Below are 22601 nucleotides of genomic sequence, written 5' to 3'. Positions count from 1 at the left end.
TTCCCATGCCTCTCTATATTTACCTCCCTAAGGAAACAAGTAGATATTGATATGACATTGTTGTGGGGTTTTCTATTGTTGTTCTTTATCAATCAAGGATTATTTCAACTTAATAAAATAATCTGGTTTACCAGGAATTGTCATGTAAGGTTTACCATTTTCAAGAAATTATAATTTATTTTATATGAGAATGTATTTTATATGAGACTTCATTAAACATTGAAGAAAGTAAAGCAAATCATTGGCTATAATAGCATGATGATTCAAAAGACATAACAAAATTGCCACATTCTCTCTGATCTACTTTTACATTCCTAATATCACCTTTATGCAAAACTGGCAATTAATAATAGACTAACTTAAGGGTTTACTTAAGAAGTTAACATGTCAGATTGCTTTTAGAATGTGAAAAGCTGTAGTGCCTCTAAAACACCAAGTACCTGGTTCATTAATACTCTCTGAGTCTTCATTTTAAGTGGGAATAGCATTCTCTATCTCCTTAAAAGGGCTGCCAGGAAGGTAAAGTGAATTTTTAAAACAGGCCTATGATGCACTATGAACTAAGTGATGGTTGTAAACTAAAAAGAAAATGTAAATATAAATACTTAACTGATGTCAAGATAAGAATATTTTGTAAGCTTAGAGAAATGTTAAAAAAAACTACACAAAAAATAAAGTTGATAAACTCTACTATTAAAAATTTAAAACTATGTTAATACTATCACTAGAAAATTTATGGGTATAAGGTAAATCAAAATAGAAACAATACTCGAAAAACTATTTCTGGGCCTCCCTGGCTAAATGAAAGCACCATAAAGCTATCTGCAGCCACTGAAGCACAAGTTCAATCCCAGCCAATCAGGGAGCTGTCTTGCTTGCTCTCCTGTCTTGCTTGCTCTTCCTCCCAGTATATTTCAGTAGATCTGCCTATTCTGCTCTATATTCTGTCTCTAGTGAATCCTCTCATCCCCTTCACCTCTGGCCTATATCCCAGCTCTTATATGCATAGATAAATAAATCTTTTAGAAAAATTCTAAAATATAGAGGGATAATTCTCAGGAAAATTCTAAAAATTTGAGCTTTAATAAGAATTCCAAAAGAAACTGGGCAATCAACTGAAAGAAAAAAAAAAAAAGTTGTAAGTACATCCAAAAGCTAGGTAATACTACAAATGAAAATAATGATTTGAAAATAATGAAATGAAAAATGATGTCTGGTTATATATATACTGACAATATGGCAAACATAGAGACAATTTTCCAAATCTTTAATTCCTAAAGTTGATAAAGATATAATGCGGTAAACATGTTCATGTATTGCTGTTAAAATAATTCAGGAGATATTTGTCAATTTAAGCAATGATTAACATGTAGCAAGTGATTCTATTATAATAAATATGATCAAAGGAACAATAAGAAAATATTCATCGCACATAGGATGAAGAGTAAATAATAAATTGTAGTAGATCCATATGGTAAAATATTATGCCACCATTAATATCCTAGTGTTAAGTGTATATTAAAATGTCAAAAATGAAACAGGTTAAAATTTAGGCTATGATATATTTCTTACTTTTAAGAAAAAATAGAAAACAATCAGATAAACTGAAATTTTATCAGGGGTTATTACCAGGTAATGAGATTAGAGATGGTTTTTAATTTGTTTAATAGGCATATGCCCTTATTATTAAAAAAAAATTCAATACTTAAAAAAGTCTATTGCGCATGATATATACTAGATTATTTTTACCTAGATACACTGAAGCAAAATATTTTGGTCAAGCAACTCATTAGGTGGTTACTAAAAGATTGCATTAAGAATACAATCTGCGGGCCCTCCCTGGTGGCGCAGAGGGTTAAAGCACAGCACTAAGAAGCTAAAGCCACTTCCGCATGAGTTCGTCCTGCCTGCCAGCGTGCCCGGGAGGAGATCCACATGGCAAGGCAGACCTCTCCTGACCCGCCCGCTGCTCCCCTTAGCAGCTTCGTTGATCTGCCTGTTCTGCTCCCTGCTCTGTCTCTGGTGAAGCCTCTCACCCTCCGCATCTCTGGCCTGTACCCCAGTTCTATATGAATAAATAAATAAATCTTTAAAAAAAGAATACAATCTGCTTTGAATATATGTAGCCCCTATCCTCCATGACATTTCAAATAGTTTCAGAACTATATTATTGCTGTGTACTTACTGTCTATGATCTGTTCTATCAGGAAACTCAGTTATGGAGAAAAGATGGGGGAAAAAAGGAGTATCTTTATTTAAAACTGAATAAAAGAGGAGCCTATAGTGCAGAAAGTAAGTCTAGCCCAAACCCTTCCATCTTGTGTAACTGGAAAAGTAAAAATAAGGCCTGTTGCTAATCAGTAAATTGTTGGCATCTCATTGCCCAGAGGTCTACAAAGAGAAGATTCACTTAATAAAAAAAAAAATCCATTAAAATTAATTCAAAGAGCAAGACACAAAGGTGGTAAAAGAGGCCATTTTTCAGTGTGTGGTGAGGAGAGACACATACAGTAACTCCCATTATGGTTAATGACAGTTGAGCATCTAGACTAAACCCACTGAGGATTTAATTTAAAACCACCATGGCAAAGAAATTCTAAGTTATGAAAACCCCAGGATTGTTCATTTACCTACTCTCCCCAAGCAATAAAAACAATAGAATATAGTAAAATGTTCTTTGTTACCATACTTCACAAGAAAAAAAAAAAACAATATAAAAGGCTCAGAGAATGTCAAAGTCACATGAATTTATAGGTTTATTTTAATGCCATATCCTGATTGCATAGTTAAACTGGCTCTGTGTGATTCAGATTGTTATGTGACGTTCATATAAAAATCCAGGAAGCTTCCTTATTTCAATTTAAGCTTTAGTATTACAAATTTTGTGCCACAATTAAATGGTGCTTCTTATTCAAGCCCAAACCCAACCCAAAGCCTCTGACCTGCCTTAAAATATTAGGATAATGGGTAATGAAATAAAAATGCCATTGTTATGTCATGCCCTCACCAGCCAAATCCATTAATTCTTTTGGCGTTCACTTCATCTGGATTTAGTTAATGAAACAGTCCAGGAGGTGGTTAGCAGTATATCTATTTTCAGAAGAGAAAATAAAGCAAAACAAAAATTAAATGACTAACGGTCCCCAAATGGGACTAAAATATAATTCTCCAACTCCCCATTCAGGCACAATGGTAGTTTCAACGAATATAAATGGTTTTGTCACCCAAAGAGGGTAATGGAGTTAGTCGACACATTGGCAGAACAAGCCCTTCTTTCTCCTGTGCACGCTCAATAATGCTGGTCACAGGAAATAAGGAGCCTCAGCAATCATTTTCATAGTTTAATTTCTGTGGTAGGGTCAGGAATACCTCTATTTGGGGTTGATGGGATGTGAACTCAAATGGAAAAGATGAGAAACAAGGAGTCCTGTCAAGGTCTGAGGAAAGCCAGTCCTAGTGGAGACCACATCTGGTACAAAGTCCTTGTTGGAGCAACAAGCCCATGGAAGCAGGAGCCTTAAATTCAGAGTGAGGCAAAGAATGGAATTTGTATTAATTGGAAAAAACACCCACTAAAATTTCTTAAAGTAAAGGAATAACCTGGTCCAATAACTATATTCAAAAGAACAGGCCATATGATATTAAACTAAAAGGTGAAGGAAAGGATGAGAGTAGTTGTAAACAAGAAAACAGAGATTATCGTGCCTGATCCAAGCAAGATTTGGCAAAGAAAGTAGAAATGTGACTTATTTCAGAGAGTGAGCCTCCATGTGTACTTTAGAATGTTTTGAGTATGTTGTCATTTATATATGCTGGCATCATCTCCATGAGGGAGAATCTACAGAAAATATGACTCTGACTTTGCTGTGGATCACATTTCTGCACTTCTAAACAACCAACCGATTTTTTATCTCAAGGACAGATGTTTACCTCAAGGACTTCTGTTGACAGCTCAGGGCCAACTTCATGAGCTATCTCTAACAACTAACTATATGAATATTCTGTGTATATTTTATGCATCAACTTCATGTTTGTTTGTCTCCATTTTACTTTGCTAATACACTTTTTAATTCTCATTTGTTCTTATTTTTAAAGATCTTAATCTCACCATACTTTACTAGGAAACTTAAATCATTTAAAATGTATTCCAGAAAATAAACAGATTGATAAATTACACTGGCAACACCTCATTGTATAAATAAAATTAAATGTACAGGTTTTATCAAAGGTATTAGCCAGAAAGAAACTTATAAGTATGCATATCAGAGAACTTATAAGCATAAGAAGATAAGAACAAATAGAAACAAAAACTTGAAAGACTGAAAAATTCTAATCAGATTTGCTCTAAAGTCCCTGAGGAAAGCAAGTCAGCAGAATATATGATTTTGTGGAATCACTGTTCACCTGTGGAGGTAACAAGCACTTTGTTTATTTTTGATGTTTAGGATATAAAATATCACCCTGATAGGACTCAGCGAAGAAAGAATTTGTTGCACCAGGCTGAGAGGAATCCATATGGAAATCTGTAAAATTGGAGCTAGGCTGGGAGCAGGGGATAATGGAGGAAAGTAGCTTTTCATGGTATTGTTACTTCTCTCTTACAAAGCAGTTCACTTTACAATGCTAAGGATTAAACTATATATTCCTTTGAATATGTACATATGTATAAGTGTAAAACTCTAGGTAAGCACTGTTTTAACCACTACACTGCACTGCCTACTGAGGATCTGTCAAACTGTTCCACTTGTTAAATAAAAGCAGTAAATAATATTTACTGAATACCTGCCATGTGCCTGGGTTGTAGGAATGTAGTCACAAGCCAGACAGCAATCCCTGCCTTGGAGAACTTCACATTCTAAATCTTAGATACAAAATATTAAGTTGTGTACTATGTTAGAATATAAAACTATATAAAAAATACAGCAGGGAGGGAGATGGTATCTTAACTAAGATAAAGGAGAAGACCACGCTGAGAAGGGAATGGTTACATATAATATGAATGACAGTCTGAAGGAGATGAAGGGCATGGAATACACATATCAAGGGGAATAAAATTCCAAGGAGAACAAAGAGCTGGTTCACAGGTTCTAAAGCAAGATTACATTTATAATGTTCAATGAACAACAAAGCAATAGGTGTTGTTGGAGTAGAATTAGTGTGGGACAAAATTAGTTTTATTAGTTGCATGTGTACTGTAACAAATTACCACGAATTTGTGGCTTTAAACATCAAAAAATGAATATTAGTTTTGGAGGTCAGAAATCTAAAATCAAGGTGTCAGGATAGCTGTACACCCTTTGGAGGATCTGGGGGAGAATCTATTCTTTGCTGCTTCTAGCTTTGGTGGCTACATTTCTTGACACGTTACTCAGGTTCTGCATCGCAGTTCATACTACCTTGTCTTCTGTATAATCCCCTCTGCCTCACTCTTGTAAGAAAATTTACCATTGGATTAGGGTACAGGATCACCTCCTCATCTTAAGATCTTTAACTTATTACTTCTGCAAAGTCTTTTCCAAATATAGTAAGGTTCCAGGGTTTAAGACACAGATCTACCTTTTAGGGAGTCAACAGTGAAATCACGACAGGAATGATGAGTAAAATCAGACAAAATAATGATTGGTAACAGGGGACAGATGGAAGACTTAATACAAGAACACTATAGGTTACAAAGACAAATTTGGTATTAGTTTGAGGATATGGGAAGCCATGGTAGAATATAAACAGAAGCAATATGCATTTGATATGTTTAATGGCATCTGGCTGTTGTCATGCAAAAAAGCCCACTAGTATTCAATCCTTAGATTATACTTTGGCTTGAAAGTATCAAATTTAGGTAAGAACTGGGAAAAGAAATGAGAACAGGCATATAGTAAGCTTTCAGAAAATATCTGTCGAATGAATAAATAAATGTTCCTTTACCTAATAGGCTTTTGGAACCAAAAATAAGTTTCTCCCATAAATATATACAAATCATCTACTATATTCAAGTTTCTGTTCTGAAGAATTAAAGCAATCAGCAATTATCACATACTATTTAATATTTGGCATGGTCTTAATTGGCAAACCATTTTTTTCCTGAGAGTTTATGTCATTAGTTTACTTATATAAGTAGTGATTAAAGAATTTCAAGTCAATGGTGGCAAAGACATGCTGCAGTTGTACCTTTTCCTATCATTTTTCTGCTTATGCTATTAAATTCCTCTTTGGTTCCTTAATAACATGAGCAGAACCTATAACTTTGTAGTCACTTTTCATAATTAAAATATCTCCAGTTCAACAGTACAGTCTTTAGTTTAAAATTTCATATCTTACTGAACAGAGGTCTAAGAAGTAATCTTGACTACTTGGAATTCTCTATGATCTTGAGTCTGAGCTACACCGGTGTTAGAAACGAAGCAGTCTTAGGTAACTGGTCATCTGTCAGCACGTGAAAGGTACATGTCTTAGTCCAGCTCCAGTTTCATCTGTTAATAGTCTCTGTAGATACAGTTGTTTCTACATAGTCCTTTGATGGGCATATTTTGTTCTACAAAAATACCCATTATCCAGTCACCTTTCTGGATAGATCAGTGCCTGAATACAATTAATGTATACCTGATCATCCTTACGCTACACTGCCCTACACTGTGCCATTCGTGACCCCTAACAGTTATCAAATGACCTGTGAGGTGCTTATATATTCTTTCCAGGACTACAGAAAATAGGTATGGGGTAGAAAAGTTTTAGCATCATATTCCCATCAACATTAGCCTCAGTACCTTCTTGCTCTGCTACTATAGACCAGTCCAACTAAATTCCCCAACCCATATTGCCCTGCATTAAAAAATACGAAAATAAGAAGCAATGCTTGTCTGTATTCATGTAAAATCCTAAGCTCCAAAGAGCAAATTGTGCCTGCATATTCTGCAGATTCCATAGCTCAGGCAGCATAATAAAATCAGGGGACAGACATCAGTATCCTTTTATTGAGATCATTCCACTCAGGACTTTGAGATACCTTCCATGTGTGACTTACAGGAACAGTAGGTATACTCACTGCAGAAAAGTAGATGAAATGAATCCTCACTCTTTACCCTAATCATTTTTTGCCTTGCACAGTTTGGGTCATGGGAGTGTGGTTCAATGTGGTGGTGTGTACCTGCTACTTTGTACAGGGCACCTATACCCAAAAGTTGTCAGTCTTCCTGCTTGTGCTCTAATTTGGTCATATTCCAAGGCAATATGGACAGTCCCATTGAACATCTGTATCACTGGTAAATTTCAATTAAATTATTATAGATGCAGCTTCAAGGGGGAAAACATGCTTCTTAGGGTCATTTGAATAGAAAATACTAACTTATATACTAGATGTCTGCATATGAAGCACTAACACTTCATTGTAATTTCTGCAGATTTATTTATCTCAACATATCTTTAACAACGTTTGGTTAAATAAGTGAGTGAGTGGTTTAATAAGTTATGATGAGTGAAAGATGGTGTCTATTAAAGCACTGGCATTTAATGGATAATTCACTGTTTCAACACATCACTTTAACTGTAAATACATCTTGAAAATGAAAAGATCTTTTGGTAGCTATTTAAAAGCCTATTAGAAAAGAGGGGGGGGAAAATAGAAAGCAAAAGAATTTCACTCCTCCTGGATTCATTTTACTTTGGAACAAATTATGCTGTCAGCCAAGCTATGCTACCTGACCTCAAGTTCACAGCACTGGAGAGTCAGGCTTAAGCTTTATGGACTTTCAGCAGTCAGCAAGGTTAGCTCATTCTTAATAATGATGATGATTATGACAAAGAAAGAAACAAAGCCACCAAAATGTCAAAGAAAATGTGTAAAGAAAGAAGTAAAAGGGTAAGTCTAAGACTAGAGAGAACAGTTCCTCAGAACAGCTAAACAATGATGCATAAAGGATTGCTGCACACGAGAATGCAACCAGAGGTTGTACAAAGAACAATGGAAGGAGAATCAAGAGTTCTGAGTGGAACTGGCAAAATGACAGCAGAATCAAGATATCAAGCTCACTCTTTCCAAATATCCATAATTAAATTGCAGCAGAATAAAGTAAATCACACCTGACAGATAAATAGGCAAGTACACTGAACATTAAGAGCAATGGGTCCAGTGGAAAAGGGTAGAAAAAAATTTAATTGCATTTGTAGTGATAATGGAGCAGTACAATTTACAGGAATATTACCAACAACAGCACGTGTAGGTGGGGACGGGGGAACAAGCCTGGCTTCTAGAACAGATTGTGCATAACTGGAGAATTGGAGAAGAAAAGGTATAGTGGATTACTTGCTTGCGCCCAAGCATCCTTACATAGATCTGCTGGAGCCTGAAAAGGTATGGAGAATCAAATAAGATCACTTTGTCTCCTAATCGAAGACTCTATTATTATAGCCTGAGGCTGTGATATTTTAAACAACCATCCTCTCATCTTCCTGCCAGAGCTGAAACCAAGAAAAATAGATGCTTTCACTAACTAGAGTTTAAGTACTTGACTATTTACATCAGGAATCAGCACCCAGGTTAAAGCTCTGCATTGGAAAAACAAAGGAAACAACTTCTAGCCAAAGGACCCAACTCAATTATCATCAGTATCTAGTGCTCCATCTACTGCTTAAATATAGCCTAGAGGTTAAGTTTGCCACAGGACTACAGAAGACATTTAGGTTGAGGCAATGGTCTAGAGGAGGGAATCATCATGTATCCCCATGACTCAATACTGGTACCCAACCACAACAGAAGTAACCTACAGATGTTCTACCAGCTCCAATCCTCTCGACCTATTAGCAATTGCTAATGCCCAGTTCTACCACTTGAACATGGGCAAAGGTAGCAATATGAAATTGACCCCTATTAAAACCTGTAAAACATTAAAAATGAAGAGGCAAAATTTCATATTCCAAACTGGAGCAAAGATACTTTGAGATAAGAACTACGGAACATGCCTGAAGATAAATTCAAGGGAACAGTTAGAGCAATGCTGTCTGAATTAAAAAGAAATGGATGATGTACGATAGAAACATAAGAAGATGAAAAGATCCCATGCTGATGGATGGGAAGAATCAATATAGTCAAAATGACATGCAGATGTTATACAATACACAATATAAATACATTCAATATAAAGCAACAGTAGTAAAAAATATGGTATTGTCATAAAAAGTAGACACATGGATGAATGGAATAGAATCAGAAACTCAAAAATGAATATATATATATATATCAATACTTTATGATACTAAAGTCACTATAATGGAAGGGAAAGGAGAATTTCTCTAACAACTGGTGCTGAGAAAACTAGTAGGTCTTTGTAAAAAAGAGAAATGTTGGCTCGCTCTCTAGCACCATGTACGAAAATAACTTCCAAGTAGATTAAAGACTTAGAGATAAGACTTTCCACAGTAAAATACATAAATAGAAACCTGGCAATACATTTGATGACATCAATGAAAAAGATGTTTTTAGAGATTCAACTCCTATGACCAAGGAAATAAAAGCAAAAAAATGAACCATTGGGATTACCACAATATAAGTAAATTAAAAGACATCCTAGTGAATGGGAGGGAAAAAAAATTACACATTAAATGACTGTAAAGGAGTTTTGTAAAAAAAAAAAAAAAACATAATTCAACAATAGAAAAAATGTAAAAGTTTTTATAAAAAACTTACAATGCAATTCAACAATAGAAAAACAATCCAATTTTAAAAATGGGCTACAGATCTGAAAAATCACTAAAGAATACATATAGAAGGTAATAAACACATGAAAAAAAAATGTATGCTCATTGCTTCCAATGAAAGAAATGTGGGTTAAAACCACAATGTAATATTATCTCACACCCAGGAGATATGCACATACTAAAAAGTCTCCCTACAAGTGTTGGCTGGTGAGGATGCAGAGAAATAGGAACCTATTAGAGTGTTGGTAGAAACATAAATTGTAGAAAGTGATGGTTTATAGAGAACTTGTGGAAGCAATAGCTACATTTACCTTAACAAGCTAAAACTAAAAATACTATATGGCCCAGCAATTCCACTTTTGGGCACCTATCCAAAGAACATGAAACCATCAACTTGAAGAAATATATCTATACAATGTTTACTGCACACTTTTTACAACATGTAGGACTTGGAAACAGACTATTGCCCATTGTTAAAAGGTTGGATCAAGAAGATGAAGTATATTGGGCCCTCCCTGGTGATGCAAAGGGTTAAAGCACAACACTATGAAGCTATCTGCAGTGACTGAAGCAGGCCAGAGAGATGACTCACATGGCATGGCAGACTTTTCCTCTCTCACCCACTGCTCCCCTCAGCAGTGTATTTTAGTTGATCTGCCTGTTCTGCTTCCCACTCTGTCTCTGGTGAATCCTCTCATCTCTTTACCTCTGGCCTATATATTTTTGTATGCATAAATAAATATTAAAAAAAGAAAATAAAGTATACCCACAATACAGAATGCTATTTAATCACAAAGGAAAAGCTAAATGCTTCCATTTGCAGCAAAAATGAAGTTCAAAGGAAGTGTGTTTCAAAATGACAAAGATAAATATTAGATATTTGCATAGGAAAAAAATCAACAAAGTTAAATACTTATGAAAACTAGCAGACTTTAGTTAATAAAGTGAGATTTCTGAGATTAAGAGAGAGGCGGGGGAAGAAGGTAAAAAGTATATAGAGGATGTTAGTAGGAAAAAGATTTTTAAGATAAAAATTCTGGAGAAGCTCATGAAGTAGGGTTTTGCCATTTCAACAGCTTATTGATCAGTGGGGATGAAACAGAATATTGACTAAAGAATGTTATTTTAATTTAATTAATCTAATTAAAATATTTAACCTAAGATATTAAAAAGTTTTATATAAGTGTGTGTGTACATATGTATACACAAACACACATATACAACCAAAGGACAGACAAAGAATATTGCCTCCTGCTACAGTGAGGATTTTCCCTCAGTTGGTATTAGGCACCTCACTATGGGGAGTACGGTCATTTGAAAATAAGTTTGATGCTTGGCATAGCAGAGAATTTCTAAGAACTGTTCCTGTTTGGCAGTGACCAGTCTAAGCATCATCAGTTGCCCACACATAAAAATAACTGCTCTGCCTAAGACCTATCTATCCACACCCTAACCCACAAATGTGGATGCTTCTAAGCCAAACCAAGAGTCTTGAAGTATATTCAAAGCCTGCAGCAGAAATCCCAGGAACATAATTTAGGTTATAAAGCTAGTTTGGATATCTAGTTTTACAAAGAGTTCTTAGGACAAGGCCAATTTAGGATTTGTGCCCAAAAGCTATTTGCAAACTTAGTTATTTTTTCATTCAATTAGCTTGAGAAAGAAAATAGGAGCTAAGTAAATAAATTGGATAATTAATTTGCAATCAATATAAATTAATTATGCTAATTATAAGAATTACACTATAGACAATTATGTATGTGTGTGTATATATATATAATAAATAAGGAAAGTACACAGGCTTTATTAGCAAAAGAAACACATCTTGACTTATTGTGTTGTAGAAAATTCATGTATAATTCATTCAATAGAATTTAACAGTTTTGATATGTGTATGAAAATATAGGATAAACACTAACTGCCTACTGATATTCTAACAAATCTATTTTGATTCCAATTGGAAATTAGAATATAGTTTGCATTATTTGAGCTAATTACATAACATTTTTTATGAACAGTGATGCATTATTCCATTCATTACTTCTAATTATGTTCTGTTACAAGAGCAAGGCTGGCAACACAATGACCAGCCTTTTCCTGTTCCTTACAATCTGATGACTGGTATGGAAAGTAGGGCAAAAATACACCCAGAATAAAATGAACAAAGTTTGGTAATTGTTAACCATGACAGCTTAAAATTACCCAAGGAAAATTTCACATAGAAATAAATAGAAATGTAGAATGACCTTCCGTGTTATAGGATATTCATTTTTGCAATTAATGTGACAAATAAATGTACAATGTGTTATTTTAACACATATTATAATACTACTATTTGCTAGAGATGGGTAGAGTGTGATACTAATACCATTCTTTCCCACACACTCATCAGAATTATAATTGTGTAGAGAAGCAGATTGTGAAGCTATTTCTTTCTGGTTATGAAAGCGATCCTATGGCTATTGTGCAATTCTGAAAGAAGGTAGGAATCTTCTAACCGCCCCCCCCAATTAAAAAGTCAGTTGAATTTTTCTGTTCTAAAGCATAACCACGGTCAACTAGACCATTTTACTCCATTCACAAAAGGCTCTAAAGCTTGAAGGTACATTCTATTATGGAAATGAGATAAAGGTCAAGGCAAATCTATTAAAACTAAGTAATTAAACACAGGGGCCAAATGGACCACAAGGCCAGCACATGTGTATTCTCACCAGTAAGCAGGCAGTGAAGAGTCAGGAAAAGACAATGACAGCAAGAGTAGGTCTAGAGACAAACAAGCATATACTTCAGTCACATTATTTCATAGATAAATCACCTCTATATGAAGAGGCCAAGTCAAAGTGTAGAAAACACACACATTTTCTCCATCCCAGTTTAAGTGTTCCTTGACACATACAAAGGATCTATTAATTCCTTCAGTGTCAAGTGCCAACAATTCATCATTCTGCCTATAATTAAAATACAGATGCTAATTTTGACTTCACTGATAGAAAATAAATTTGGTAGAGCATGAGCTTGGTAACACAGACACCTTTCTCCCACGCCATTTATGACAGTTATTGCCAGCTGATCTTGTATGCAGTTTCAGAATTCTCCTCGAGCCTGTGCACCCAACTCAACTAAAAAGGTGACATCTAAGATAAAATGTGTTTTGTCTCAATTTCTTAGATGACAAGTCAAGGTGGAAAATGGTCACAGGAGTTTGTCTTGGAAAGGGGGTTGGCAAAATTTTCTGTTGCAATTTCTAGGCATTGAGGGAAAAAATCTTGGTCAATTTAGAGAATATTATAAAAAAGTTCAAGAACCTTTCTTGTTATAACTGGCAAGTGCTATCAAAACCTGACTTCCAGTGGGTAGCAAAACATTCAAATAACACAATGGCAAATGCTGTTTGTATGGAAATATCTCCATAGACAATCAGAAAACAAGTTCTAACTGAATAATCACTGCCACATACAGAACTTTTAAACACAGGGGTCTACCAAATAGTCAAGAAAATCAATTTATCCCATCACAACTCGGGAAAAAGGACAGCACAGTTGACTTTGAATATCTTTCATGAGTTTTTAAAGATAGTATAAAACAGACAACTGTAGAGCAAAACACACACACAAACACACATGCTTTTGGAAGTTTTGAGAACAAAAAGCTATCTTCAGTAATAAAAATTTAAAATAGTGCTCATGCTCATTTTATTCACACAGGAATGTTTAAAAGGAAACTCTTGAAAAATGAAAGATCATCAAATCACTAATAACTCCAGCTTCTTGAACAACTAAAGAAATTCATAAGATTACAACCTACACAGAAAATGACAAATATTTCTGATTGCTTTGGAAAGACTAAATGGGCACTGTTATCTATAGTATCTATTCTGTAAAAAGCACTAATAAGTTATGAAGCTGTTTTTATTACATTTTCATTCATTTCAGGAGTATTGAACATGGCAATGGTCTAAAAATAGAGAACTTATCCTAAAATCAATTAACAAAACTCACCACATCAACAAAAAAAGAAAACCACACGATCATATCAATGAATGCTAAGAAAGTGTTTGATGAAGTTCACCATCCATTTATGAAGGCCTTTGAAAAACTTGGGACAACAGGAACATAGCTTAACAGTAAAAGTCATATATGAGTCTTTTCCCTAAGGCCTGGGATAAGGAAAGGATGTCTACTCTCACCACTACTATTCAATATAGTACTGGAAGTCTTAGCTACAGCAATTAAGAAAGAGAAAGCGGGTCCTCCCTGGTGGCTCAGCGGGTTAAACACAGCACTAACAAGTTAAAGCCACTTCAGCATGAGTTCATCCCCACCAGCCCTGGAGGTGACCACATGGTGAGGCAGGACTCTCTTGACCTGCCTGCTGCTCTCCTCAGCAGTGTACTTGGTAGATTTGCCTGTTCTGCTCCCGACTCTGTCTCTGGTGAATCCTCTCATCACCCCTACACCTCTGGCCTGTACCCCAGTTCTATATGAATAAATAAATCTTTTTAAAAAAAGGCATAAAAGGAACTCAAATTAGTAAAGAAGTACAATTATCATTTGCTGACACTATTATAGAGAAAGAAAAACTCTAAAAAAATTCCATGGAAAAACTTATTAAAACAATAAAACAGTTCCGTGAAGTAGCAGGTTACAAAATCAATAAAGAAAACCAGTAGCCTTCCTATAGGAAAAGTCTGAAGAGGTAGAAATTAAAAACTATCCCATTTTCAACTGTACCCCTCCAAAATAAATAAATAAATACCTGGGAATAAACCTAAAAAAAGGAGGTAAATGGTATAGATAAGGGAAAAAGAAAAATATGTCATTTGTGGCAACCTGGATGGAGCTGAAAGGGATTAAGGTAACTGCCCGTGTCAGAAGGAAAAAAGAATGCTTTCACTGATATGCAGAATGCAGAGAAACCAAGCAAAGAGTTAGGTAAATGACAAAATTTGCAAGTTGAGGCATACAGGAGGGAGGGGATGGGGTAAAATGGGTGGAAAAAGAGCACACAGGACTATGGTAATAGATCACAGGAGATGGAGGTGAGAAAATTATGGAGATTACATCTCAAGGGAAAATAAAATACTGTCTAAAATTAATAATGATATAAGAAAAAGAAAAGTACTTAAAGAATAAAATAAAAACAGAGAAAACATCACACATAGGGATAGTAAATTTTTATAATTAATGGAATTTTTTAATTAAATATTTAATTTGAATCTTAAAGCCAAACTTTTGTTTCTGTCAGCACAGATGTACTTAAGTTGCCTAGTCTAATTCGTCACAAATGTATTTCATAGGGCTGTTGTCAATGCATCATTATATTATTTCAGCCTGATAGCATTCTGTGTGCAATGCTCCTGTTTGGAAAAAATAAATAAATAAACTGTTCTTTTTAATAACTGATTCAATAAACTGTTGACAAATGATTTCTATAATATAGTATGTTCAGAAAGCAGTGTTTGGCTCCATCATTACACATTGCATCCAACCTATCCATAAATGTTACCATGTCCCTTTTATGTTAGAGTTCCTGTATGCCATTCTGAATAGCAATCCAAAGATCAATACACTGTCTGCTGACAACAGGACATAACAAATGAATAATTTTATTTACAATCAAAGCCCCAGTTCTCAAATGGATTCTACTTATGTTCAAATTCATTTTTCATGTTCAACTCACCATTAGAGATAGAACACAATGCAAGGAGATGGAGTAGGGGAAAGTACTAACCACATGTGCTTGAATTTATTTAAGCCATGAACAATGGGTAGGCTACATAGAGGTACAAGAATAAAATGTTCACTGCAGAATGCTGAAGATGTAGTCACTAAAATCCCTCTGTCTTCTCACCAAGTCTCTATGGAAAAGTATTTTCCAATAATCAGAAATGAATGTATTAAAGACAATCTGACATATTCTTCTAGAGTGTCACACTACAAAGACCAGAGTTTATTTAATTGACCTATGCCCAGTTTGCAATGAATAGAGAACTACTTGCTTTAGGAAGGACAAGGAGGACTAATGTGGCCCTTTGCGGTGAAGCTAATATTGCTTCGAAAGCCTATCTTCAGCCCCTGATCTGACTGCTCCTTTCTTCTGTGAAAGCTATAAGAAAGTCAGTGAGCAAAGTCATAAGAAAAAACAGTTGTGTGTTGAAAGGAGCAAATGTTAGAGAGGAAACAAGTTCAAAGATGACATTTACAAGTTACTCCTAAATGGCACACTCCACAAAGGCCACCTGAATGTTCTTTATAAAAAGAAATAATATACAAACCATAATTTTCTTTTTCACCTAAAAAGTCAACACACTTTCCTTAAATTACAGACTTGTCATTCACAAATTAATGTGCCAAAGGAAAAAAAAAAGTAAGAATAATAAAGAATCTTTCCCCATCTACCACTAATTAATTTAGTGCTTTTAGTTTTCACTCAGAAAACTGGTAACACAGAAATGTATAAATGGCAAACCATGTTATAAATGGCAAACCACGAAAGCTGGAAAAATACAGCTTTGATGTGACACTAAAATTTTGGGATAAAATGGTGATAAGACTTGGCTTTTTGCATAAGGATATTGAAACTGACCCCGATTGTTCCATTCCACTAATTGAAATAATTCATATGTTCCTGACATTTACAGTTTCACTTTAAATTCAGTAACATAATATTTTGCGATGCTGAGCAAACAAAAAATGTGTAAGAGCAGGTTCTGTACCATTTCCCAGAAAATAATGACTCAGCAGTAAGACAATCAGGAATGCACAGAGTTCTGATAAGAGGCAGGCAGGGAAAGCTTGGCAAGGTGCCTGGAACAGAACTGGTGCTTGGTTATAAATTGCTGAATGAATCAACATGTGAATTAAGAATCAAGTGTTACTATCTTTTTGATTCAGGACAGGTATCAAAACTTGTAGTTGAAAAGAAAATAAAAGCTGGAAGGATCTCAAAGTGAAGAAAGTGGCAAGCGAAAGGATGATAAAGGGAAATGCCAGACCTTTTTAGTAAAGATTTGGCAGTGGGGGAGGTTGAGTCAAAATAATAAAACACTCTTTAAATTATGCTACAGAGTTGGAAGGAAATCCAGGGGTGGGAATGGAAGGAAGATTTGTGGTTTTTAAGCACAGGGACAGGGAATTGTTTCAAGCAGAGCTGTGATTTGTAGACTGGATTAGAGAAATCTGGACAGAGAAAGGGTGAAAAAAGCTAGATGAACCTCACCAAAGAGTTGGGCTAGGGCAGGCAGAATATAACACTGGGGGGAAGATGAAAACCCACCACAGACATCTCACCATTTATTTTGTGAAATGTTAATGGGAAGAACTATCCACAGCTTCAATTCCCAAATCACAGGAGAAAAGATTAATGCTTTCTGCAAGCAAATGAGTAATGTATTAAGATTCTTCTCACATTTGTGACCTAATAGAATTTACAAAGGCAAACTAAAAAAGTTACAAAATCATCATATAAAAGGATTGTCTGAATACATTTATTCAATGGCCCTGATTCCATTTTAAACACTGTAGATATGAAAACCTTACAGAACATACTGGGCACAAAAATATTCCAGTTTTCATTATTCCCTTCCTCAGAAGGGGTCAAGTTATTCTTGCTACCTGCCAAATAAATTGAGGTTTGTTGATTTTTTTTTTTGAGATTTGTTAATTTTAATAAAATGTTACCCATTTCTTCAGCATTTACTGAACTGATCAGGACCAGCAATATAGGAATTCAGGAGCCATTTTTGAGATAAAGTATTCACTGATAGCTCACTACTTTAGTATAGACATTTCCCTGGAAGCAGGCATTGACTTTTCTTGAAAGAAAGACCAAGTTCTTACACATCAGAACCTCAGAGTTGGTTAAGAAGGTCTTGATCAATCAAATGTCTTACTATCAGGGTACAAGTTAAAAAAAAAATCACACAGCAAACTTTATTCTGCCATTAACCATTAAAAAAGCAGTGCATCTCTCTGAAATCACATTTTCTCAGTCTGAGACATTAAAATGTCTTCATCTAAATTCACCCCAGGTTCCCTCAGTTTTTTGATAGAAGTCAATTAAAGCAAGGACTCAAAGAGAAATGACATTTAAACCACATTTTTTTTGACACCTGAACTCTGATATTTTGCTTAAAGAAAATCCTCAAAGTACAACTATAAACCTAAAGCAAAATCAAATGAAAAAAAACAAAATGTATCAATTATTTTTCAAGAACGCAAGATCTTTTAGAACTCAATATAAAATTGTCATACAACTTATTTTTTTTCTATTTTATAGGAACTTGTGATTTATTAAAGTTTTTTCTCCTTCATTTCAATAAACAGGAGACTATAGTATGTACTATTGCTATAAACTTAAAACTAAAATATTATCACAATTTTACATAACAGTATTGTTATGATCATTAGTTTGTAAATTTATAAAATTCATTCAATTAAACTTTGCATGTAAGGAATTTGGTGGGGTACCATAAAATCTCAATTATCATATAATGTGTGTTGCTCTTTCTGTATTTTTTCCCAATGAATAATGGTTACACAGCCAATAGATAAGATTGTTCATGAAGTTCTCAAGCACTATGAAAATCTACACTAGAAAAAAAGTATAACTTACTCTGAACAAAAAATTATTGGCATATTTGTAGATTCCGTTTTACTGAGAATTTCAAAGTAAAATTATGTCTCCATGTGAAAAATGCTTATTACTTTCAAATATGAAATTTTATGCTTTGTTGCCCTTATCATAGTAAATTAAGTTGGGGGCACAGGAGGGAAAATAAACTCTGGAGTCAGTACAAACTTCATAGCCCACAGTCATGAGAGACACTTTGAACAACATAACAAAACTCCCCAGAGCTTCTACTCTGTTCTGCTACTTCCACCACACAGGGTTAAGCTTCCTATAGCTAACAGGAAGAAAGAGCACAACTCGATGTTCAGTGGGAAACAAAACAACACTACTGCCAATCACAAAGGACAATTATCTAGAAGCTGATGTTTTCCAAGATAAAATGATATTTTAAACCCTAACATGACAAAACGAATAGTAAGTATACTTATATGTATGAAGTTATTTAAAACTTATAGCTTGGATGATCTCCAAGAACTAAAGATACCAAGTCACTTTCAAATACTCAGATAATACCTAACTTCCACGTGACAAAAATGCCATATAATCTCTACCCTTAGTATTAAAATTCACAATGGGGAACTGAAAACAAAGTGTCTGTGATATTCATTGGGCCTATTTTAGAAACACACATTTATTTACACAGATAACAACAGTAAAAAGGTCAAGCAAAAATTCACCTCTGGAACCACAGTTGCTAAGCAACTCTTTTCAAAAGTTCTGCAACACTGATCAAGCATATTACTTGTGCCACCAACTGGATTCGAATAAATGTAATATCTTACCTGGTTTCGCCAAAGGGGAAAGTGGACCCTTGCTTACCTTTCTGGACAGACAGTAGTAGAGGTCAATCATGAATTCATTGGTTTGGTAGGTTGAGATGGGTTTTATTTTTTCTCTTGTAGGAAACATAAAAGGATACGTCCTGGTACAACAGGCTTCCTGTTCACAAGCGCAAAAGACAGCTCTGTTTTGAGAAATACCACAGAGGGCTTGATGAGATGTTGACCAAATCTGAATGACATCTCCTCACAGTGGAAGTCTTAAAAAGAAGACAAATTAAACATAGGCATTAATTTATAAAATTCAGATAAGGATCTGAAAAAGCAAAAGCAAAATTCATTACTACAAATTCTTAATTGAAGTATTCCTCATTTGATATCCACTAAGGTACTGTGAGTAATTAAGTCCTCCTAAATACTCTCTATCAGCTCTGCCTTCATTAGAGTTAGTGTTTTAAAGCAGAAGTTTGCAAGTGGAGATCAAAAAGTCTTTTTACATCCCTCTGCACTTTAAGAGGCCACCTTCATTCAAATCCCTGAGGCCTGTCAAGTTCTTTACTAATCCATGCCATCATCTTTGCTAAAATGAAATGTTTTTTTGTTAAACATTGTCTAAAACCTTCTAATTCTTAAATGTTTTTTTCTCAAATATATATATATTTGTTTATATAACAGCAAATTTTTAAAAAGTACAAACACTATTTGACTTTGCCTATAGCTACAAAAACATGAGATTTCCCAGAGAACTATTACAGCAAAATTTCCAAAATTAAAGAGAATAAAGTTGAGAAAAAGAAGGAAGTTACAAAATAGAGTTCAACAAGGGAAAATGTCTCACTGATGCAGAACCAGGATGAAGCAAGGTTTGTGAAGGTTTTTTTTCCACCCCTCTATTTTGCGGAAAGTCACAGAGCTAGGCTAAAGAGAGATTTAGTAAAGGTATCTCAGGTGAACAAAATATACCCGGAATCAACGAATACTTTATGTCAGTCTGAGGGGGCTATATAAGACTTCTAAATGAATAAAACACAGCCACCTTGGGAAATCACCCCACCACAAAACCAATGAAAACAGAACAGATCATGTGAAAAAAGAAACAGGATTATGAAAATGATGAAGTCGGGAAATGGTTGACTATATTATAAAGCATACCAATGAATGCAGAATTATTTACTGATTCTAATTTTCTTAATGACCCCAAAGGATAGAGTATTAAAATGCCATCTATTATAGAAGTGACCCTCTATCATATACTTCACATAATTGAGCAAAAAAGAAATAATGTGGATGATTCAAATACATGTTTTTAGAACATTTATAATTATTTCATAAAAATGAAAGATTAGTAAGCATATTTAAAAAAGGAATATTAAAATATCAAAAACCCAGTGGTTTCAGAGTATGTCTCCTGTGTCAGCAGCATCAACAACATGGAGAATTTATAAATGCAAATTAGGTCCTATTGCAGACCTACTTGAACCAAAAACTCAGGGAAAAGGGACCAGCAATAAGAACGGAAGCTGCCCAGGTTATTCAGAACCACTGATGAAACCCAAGTATACTTTCTGATTTGTGGGGTTTTTTCCTACAGAATCCCTGCCAAATAGCTGGTTAGCCAATACCCGAATATACCTAGTGTGGAAAATTCACCATCCATGTTTGCTAAAACAATTAAATTCTACAATTTCATATTGTCCTTCATACCAAATTCATCTATTTGTCATGAATTTTCACTTTGCAGATATATAGTAAGTATAAGTGGCAATGCTTCAGACATTTAAAGTTAACCATTTTCTCCACATTTTCTAGAGTAAACACAACAATTCATTTCAATCATTCTACAAGGAGCAGATTCAAGTTCCCTGCAGCCGACTGTGGCTTTTTTTTCTCCCCAGCATCAACTTTCTTTATTTCTTACATTATCAACTTGACTTTTCTATGGGTAATATCCTACCATAGTCCATATGAAGGGCTATACCTATTGCCTGATTCTAGGGATGGGAAAGTTACTAGATATCCTTAGATCTTAGTCACATAATTAGTTCAGGAGTGGACAGAGGAGAAAAAGGAACCACTGACAGGTAAAAAGAGCCATAGGAGAATTACTACTGGTGATAAGGAGAAAGGGGCTACTTTGTGCAAAGTTGCCAAGCTAGTAGGACATGAACCTAGAACAGAAAAAGGTTACTCTTAAATGGGTCTTCCAGATATTAGAGTCAACACTAAGGCCCAAGGCCAGCAGAATAGAATACTGTCCCTGGAATTTATTTCTGTTTAAGGCTTATCCTTAATTGTTCATAATAATCTTAAGTATAGGTTCTAGTTGATGAGATACTATTATGCATCTATGAAATGTTCTTCCTTTGATTCTCATTGTTATTCTTATAATCATTTCCCCCTTCATCTTTCTATGCCCATTCTTATCTCTAGCTTTTCTACCACAGACATTTGTTTATAAATATGTCAAATATATGGACTTCTCCATACAACTATTAAATTTATATGTAAATTATAACATGCTTTAAATCTTATTCTGCCTTTTCCCCTCAACATTGTTTTAGACTCACTTATTTTGCTATAAATTGATGTAGTTCACTCTTTGACTGTTTATTTCTTCTCATTGTATTTTTCCCTAATCTGCTATAATTTTCCTTGTTCAATTCTCCAGTGCTAAAGAGAGAGTTTATCATCAACCTTTCATCACAAATAAAACTGTGCTGATTATCCTTACATACATTTTCTTGGACATTTATGCTAGTGTCTCATTACTGATTATATACATATTTAGATTTTCTTAAATATATGCACCAATTTGCATTTCCAGAAGGAAAACATGCAGATTTCTATTTCCCCACATCCTTGTCAGAACTTTATATTATCTGAGTTCATACTTCTTCCTAATTGTTATAGGTAAAACAGCTATCTCTAAATTTTAATTTGCTTATGTCCAACGTTCAATGTGATGTGTGTGTGTGTGTGTGTGTGTATAAGTTTCTCTCCTCCTATGAATAACCAACTCATTCTTTTTCTTCTTGTATTGGTTTCTTCCCTTCCGGTTTTCTTATTTTCTGAACACTCTTGGGTATTGTAAATATTGATCTTTATCCAATTATATTTCTATCTTCTGTTGATTTTTTTATCATTCGTTCCATTCACCATATTCATGTTGATGTATTTATCAGGTTTTGCATATTATCCTGTGAATCTATGTAACAAATTCTTCTCTACAATAAAATTATAAAAGTATATTCCTAAATTTCCATATATCAGCTTTTTATTTTCACTCTTAATCGTCAGGTATTTTATCCACTTGGAGCTCTGTTATGATATGAAGTATGGAAATGGTTTGATTTATCTCCTATTTTGAACCAATTACCCCAACAATACTTGTAGAAAAGATTATACCAAGTTCCTATATATATATATATACATAGGAATAGATTTTTATTATAGTCTGCTTCTATATTGCATGCTGTAGAACAAGTGTGGCAAGATTCAGCAGGC

At 34.5% G+C, this 22601-nt stretch overlaps 1 protein-coding gene across 7 annotated transcripts in view; it reads right to left on the bottom strand.

The window, feature by feature from the left end:
- FHIT (fragile histidine triad) overlaps nucleotides 1–22601 on the bottom strand; it is a 1224031-nt gene that overhangs the window by 667912 nt on the left and 533518 nt on the right. For all 7 annotated transcript variants that reach the window (XM_012720560.1, XM_012720561.1, XM_012720559.1 and 4 more), the window contains one exon: nucleotides 19238–19357. In XM_012720560.1, coding sequence (XP_012576014.1) covers nucleotides 19238–19340 — 103 coding nt within the window. In that variant the 5' untranslated portion in view covers nucleotides 19341–19357. The remainder of the gene's footprint in view (nucleotides 1–19237; nucleotides 19358–22601) is intronic.

The sequence above is a fragment of the Condylura cristata genome, unplaced genomic scaffold (assembly GCF_000260355.1).
Source record: "Condylura cristata isolate star-nosed mole 26May11 unplaced genomic scaffold, ConCri1.0 scaffold00004, whole genome shotgun sequence".
Classification (NCBI taxonomy): Eukaryota; Metazoa; Chordata; class Mammalia; order Eulipotyphla; family Talpidae; genus Condylura; species Condylura cristata.
Note: the sequence above shows the minus strand (reverse complement) of the source record. Positions and strands in the feature narration are given on the sequence as shown.